Source organism: Rosa chinensis, chromosome 1 (genome assembly GCF_002994745.2).
Source record: "Rosa chinensis cultivar Old Blush chromosome 1, RchiOBHm-V2, whole genome shotgun sequence".
Classification (NCBI taxonomy): domain Eukaryota; kingdom Viridiplantae; phylum Streptophyta; class Magnoliopsida; order Rosales; family Rosaceae; genus Rosa; species Rosa chinensis.
Window position 1 is genome coordinate 54409506 of NC_037088.1, and position 5931 is coordinate 54415436.

At 36.2% G+C, this 5931-nt stretch overlaps 1 protein-coding gene across 1 annotated transcript; it reads left to right on the plus strand.

Annotated features, from left to right (window-relative positions):
• The first annotated feature begins 1018 nt into the window (after window positions 1–1018).
• On the plus strand, window positions 1019–4427 carry LOC112198083 (probable protein S-acyltransferase 15). The gene is made up of 7 exons (XM_024339115.2): window positions 1019–1554; window positions 2734–2826; window positions 2926–3027; window positions 3112–3183; window positions 3378–3476; window positions 3563–3658; window positions 3817–4427. Exons 1-7 carry the CDS (start codon window positions 1282–1284, stop codon window positions 3910–3912), a joined length of 831 nt encoding a protein of 276 aa, XP_024194883.1. The 5' UTR covers window positions 1019–1281; the 3' UTR covers window positions 3913–4427.
• The last annotated feature ends 1504 nt before the right edge of the window (window positions 4428–5931 follow it).

Consider the following 5931-nt stretch of genomic DNA (forward strand, 5'->3'; position numbering starts at 1 on the left):
CTGGTTAACATCAAATTCCAAAGACCTTTTTTTTTTTTTTTTTGAGTTGAAGGAGGTTAGACTTTATTGATAATCAAAAACTTTAGGGTACAAATTTCTCTTCATCTATTACATCTTGTATAAAAAAAGGAGCACGAGACCAATAGAAGTCTAGATCATGTGCAGAAGCATGAGCTGCTAGAAGATGGGCTACCTTATTGGCTTCCCTCCTAGCATGAACCAAACGAGAATTTGGAATAGAAGCCAAATCTTCACTGATATCTTCAAATTCCAAAGACCTAATGGAGCTAAAACATCTCTAATATGCACATTATTGATGTTTCAGATGATGAAATTATGTTACGTGATAATTATCTCAGATTTGATTGGTGATTTCAAGCACTTACTGCTAAATTGTTTATTAAGGTGTGGTTTTTGTATTTATCACAATTATGTACTTGCAATGTTAATCAATTTAGTAGAGACAGTATTCTTTATGAAATACGCTTTTGCTAACTTAGATATGACTGTGGATGTTCTGTTGGCTTAAAGTGAAATTTTGATATCAATGGGCCGCCACCCACTTATGCTAATTAAAGTTTCCAGATTGGTCATGGGTTTTGTTTCTTCCTTTTCACCATGTTGTTGTTGGTGGTATAGTGGGTCGATGGAGTAGTCAAAGAGGGTAAACTTAGATGGTATTTGGTCTTTGATTTAGATACTCGTTAATCTTCCTCTAATATGAAGTTGCTCGCCAAAATGAAACTGCCAGCCTTGGCAAACTTGTATTGAAGCTTTCTCCTGTTGTTACCACTATACTGTTGACATCGGTAATTATTTGCTATTGAATTGCAATTGATATAATAGAAGAAGTGACAGTCTTTTTCCGCTTCTTCCCTATAGTTATTTATACATATGCTCTAGAAAATGTATTCAAGCAGCGCGTGCTTAGTTAGCTATTCGGTGTACTTGTGTACTTATATCTGATGTACCTATCTATATTCTCTAATAATATGCAATTTCTACTTCTCAAAAAACAAGATATGACCGTGGTGAGTGATATTTGCTCAACTTAAAATTGGCCTATGATTTTGATCGACTTCTGGCTATTGAATTGAATACTTAGAATACATCTTTTCATTCGGATCCGAATTAGGCCCATTGTAATTTGGGTCATCTCCGCTACAGATAGAAAAAGAAACCCCGAGACAGGAGAAAAAAGTTGCCGGGAAATTGACCTCCCCACTTCTAACTTCTAAGAAGCAGAAATTCTGTTTCTTGTTCAGTTTTCTCAAACCCACGATGAAGTGCCAGAGATTCCTATCGATCCCAATCATCGCTGTGCTTCTGTTGATGGGTTTCATCTGTTACATCACGGTCTTTATTTTCATCGACGACTGGGTTGGGTTGCAGAGCTCTGCTGGTTATCTGAACGTTCTGATCTTCACTGTCTTGGCCTCTCTTTGCCTCTTCTCTTTCTCTTCTTGTGTTCTCATCGACCCAGGTCACACCCCAGCTTCATATATCCCTGATGTTGAAGATAGTGGAGTCTCTGATCAGGAGCCGAAGAAAAATGTAAGCTTGTTTTTTTTATTTTTTAGAAACGTTTGTAATAGTTGGGTCTTTGTTTTTATTCTATTGCTTTCTGTTTTGGCATTTGGATAGAGTGAATATTGGTTGATGAATGATTTCCATGATATTTGTAGCTGAGGCTTAGTTGGGTTGTTGGGAAAATGTAGGAGAAGGAATTGGATTATGAATCTAGGTAGAATGGAAATTGAATTTACCTACCCTGGACTATTTTGAGTGAATTTGTTGGTATGAAGTTAGAAACAATGAAAATTAAGAGTCTTGAGGTGAAAGAATAAGACTTTAGAGTCTTTGCAAGATAGATTAGTATTTGTTGTCACTGCATTGTCTGTTAGTCCTGTTCCTTGATTGATTTATGGAGTTTATGACGAAAGACTGTTAGAAATATATCGGAGTTATCTATTTGTTGCTTGCTTGATCAAAGGAGCTTTGAAACTCGAGTTATTGATGTGTTGCTATTTCATCAAGGAGGCTATTAGTTGGTGCAGTTGAGAGTGGTACATGGAGATATTTAGATATTAGGTGACTAGTGGCATGAAATTCTCTTATATTATTCCAATGGTAGGAGCATGGACATAGGACATAGGATATAGGTAGCAGTTAAAAGTGTGTCTTTTTTAGGTTAATTGGTAAAGGCTAGAAATTTTACTGAATAATGTAATGCTGAACCAATAATTATAGTTTGAGGCTCTAAACAAGTAAGGAGCAAAGGAGAGGGAGGGAAGCAGTTGCCGAATGTTGTTTTGGTTCAGGATTTCTTACAAAGTTTTACATGCCGGTTTTTTGAGGAGCTCTTTAAGATGTTATAAGTTATAAGGACGAGTCAGCATGGTCAAGAACTACCCAACTCCCTTATAAGTTTGCACTTGGGGTTAGGGTCAGCAATACATAGTCCTCAGAGGTCGTGACGGAATAACTTTTTTTCTGTTTTTATGAATAAAAAAATGTTGTACCAACAGCTAAATCAGTACTGGGACGCTTTCTGTAATAGTGTACAGTTTCTCTTAAAGCTTATTATGCTACGCCCTTGTCAACATGTTGGTATGCATTTACAGTGAAACAATTACTTCAGGCCTTAGGGTACCAGTTGTTGTGAATCTAATCGCGCATTAGTAGTACTGCCGTGTAGTTAGTTTTGATATTTTGGATCTTGATTTCTGATAGGTTATACAATCAAGGTGTTGTGACAAGTGTTCAACATACAAGCCTCCTAGGGCTCATCATTGCCGGGTCTGCAGAAGGTGTGTTTTAAGGATGGTAGGTTGGATCGTGTTCCTTGTCATCGTACTCACCATTCTTAGTTTTGCACATGGATTTTCTTTTTGGTTCACTTTTTCCTGTGAAAATTGGGTGCAGGATCATCACTGTCTGTGGGTCAATAACTGTGTCGGTTATTGGAACTACAAAGCCTTCTTTACGCTAGTCTTATATGCAACAATAGGAAGCTTGTATTCTACAGTAAGTTTAATCTCGTCTTCCTTTTACATGTTAATACGGTAATAAGCAGTCTAAAATTCTGACAGAAGCTTCTGACATGTTTAGACCATTATTATAACTTGTGCTTTGCAAAAGGACTGGGAATTCAGTGGAAGTGGGAGCCTCAAAGTCTTTTATGTGAGTTGGTACATTCAATTTTTGCTGGTTTTGGTTGACTGTGCTAAAAGTTTGAATTTTCACTGAATTTATGGTGCACATCAAAATTACCTGAACTTAAAACCCCTTTTGTTGCCTCACCACTTATCTTAATATTGTACCTGTTTTGGATATTCATGGGACATTACAGATTTTGAGGTCCTGTTGTTTTTTAGGTTACATGTGCAGCAACGATGGCTGCCTTGACCTTAACGCTCGGAACTCTTCTAGGATGGCATGTTTACCTCATCATCCGTAATATGACAACTATAGAGGTAAACTGTGACATTTTGAAAATGGAAGTAGAACTATTATTTTGGAGTAGTTATTGATACATAGCTGGATGTGGATCATTTACCAGTATTATGAAGCAATACGGACTGAATGGCTGGCTAGGAAATCTGGGCAGAGCTACAGACATCCATACAACCAAAGTGTCTACAAAAACATTACTTCGGTCTCTCTCTCTCTCTTTCTCTCTCTCTAGCTATATGTGTGTGTGTGTTTGTGTGCAATATATGTCCATATATTAGTTATCTATGATTCTATATTTTTATGGTATCTGGAAATAAAAGAAAAAAGATTAACATCGCAAGTCATTTGCCTTTTAACCAGGTCTTGGGTCCAAATATGCTGAAATGGTTATGGCCTGTAGCAGTAAGTCATCTAAAAGATGGACTTGTCTTCCCTACTCCGCGTGATAATTCATAAGTCCTCTTCTTCCTCTGCTCAAAATCAATTTTGGTGGCTCAAGTGCTGCTTGAGTGTACAAAGAATGTGAAGCATGCTGATCTACTAACGTCTCTCAGTATGAGAAGATTCTAGGACTAGAGCAGCCAAGTGGAAGATGCTGGATATTGAAATCAAGTAGAAACTAGTCAACTAACAATTGATCAACAAAATGCCCCATCCCACCCCACCCGTCTTTTGTTTCTGTTTTTGTTTTTGGTTTTTTTTTTTTTTTTTCTGGTTTCTTTTGGCAATTTGAAATAGATGTGTGCATCAGATATTTTACAACCGAGGACAACTGCAAACCACGTATTAAAGCCAGGACGAACTAGGCCAGTTCATCCGAAAAGGATTCTAGCCATTCTTGTCTATACTGACGATAAAGAGCTTCCAGTTTGTCATATTGATTAAAATAGCCAAGAATGTATTATTCTTACTGTTCTGGTCCCCTGCTGTTGTCATTTTCTTCTCAAGAAATAAGGATTTCTTTCAATCTCCACTTGCATAAATGAAATCACATGGCATCATCTATAGTGGGATTCATAGAAACAATGAAGTTACTTGCCAAAATGAATTACGCAAAGAGTAAGCAAATTAGGGATTTGGTGTTTTGGCATTGTTGATAAAACATAGAAATAAATATTGCAGTCACCAGGAATCATCATTAACAAGAAGAACACAGGACTAGATTGATTGGAGGTGTTGGCAACAAACATGTTGAAGTGACTAAGATGAAAACAAAATGTGATGAAAGATTCCATAGTTGCAGGAAGATCAAAATTAAAATGATGCAGTAGAACATATGGACAATTTCTATTTTCTCCTCCAATGAAAACCAATGCTTCTTTTCTAATCAAGCACAACTTGATAAGATTAAGCTAGTTGTGATTTACACCTGGATCACATTTTGTATATATAAATCACCCTCTCTTTTTTTAATAATATAAATCACCCTCTTTTTTTTTTAGAATGATAAATCACTCTCTTTAAGCCTACCAAAATTATAATTAACAATGAACAAGATTCCTTCCCTTTTAAAAAAAAAATGAACAAGATTCCTCTCGTGAATAAAGTTGAACTTGAAAATCAAATCCTTCACAAGTGTGTTCCACCTTTTTCTCGACTCTTCATGAAGAATTTGACTAATGTAAATCTATGCAGAGTCCATTCCACAAAGCTGGGATAGTGCAGATGACGTTATTGGTTATCTTAACCATGAATCAAAGCCAATTGGGTTCCTAGAAGCTAGGAGCAATTAAGTTGCCAAAATTCTATGTCCTTAATCATGGTTTATATGAGTTGGGGAATTGTTTATACGAGCAAAGTAAAGGAAAAATAGCATGTTTGAAGGAGATAAGCACTAGAGCCACGAAGATCGGTGGAGTAAATGGAAAGACGAGTCTGATTTGTGCTGATGCTAATAACGCTCAGAGCACGTTTACTTACTTGGAATGAGAATGAATGATTACGGGGTAAAACAATTCCTGTGTTTACTAACATATAAAGGAATCAGAATGATTTTGGGTAAAAGAATTCCTGCGTTTACTAACACATGAAGGAATCGGAATGGGTGTAGGTCTCACATCCTTATCAGGAATCGATTCCTGAATACTCAGGAATTTGATTACGAAAGGGAGAGATGAGTTTAGGAATCAATATCCTCCGGAATCAATACTGATTCCTTTATTCTTTCATTCCACTTGTCTCCGATTCATGATTATTTTCCATTACAAGTAAGTAAACGTGCCATCAAATTACAGTCATCTCCTTTCGTCTTTTGAGAATCATAAAATGCTAGGATAATTTTTTTTTTCCTAATTACAGTGCACGTATTTTACATGCACAAAATTTTGTTATAGAGCTAACCAATTAGTTTTTCAATGCGAAATTAAAAGAGATTATCATTACCACGACTTCATCACATAATCAGAACTCAAATCATCATGATTTTAGGACTTTCTTTTATAGTACAAAGAATTAAGCAAATCTCAATTGGTTATT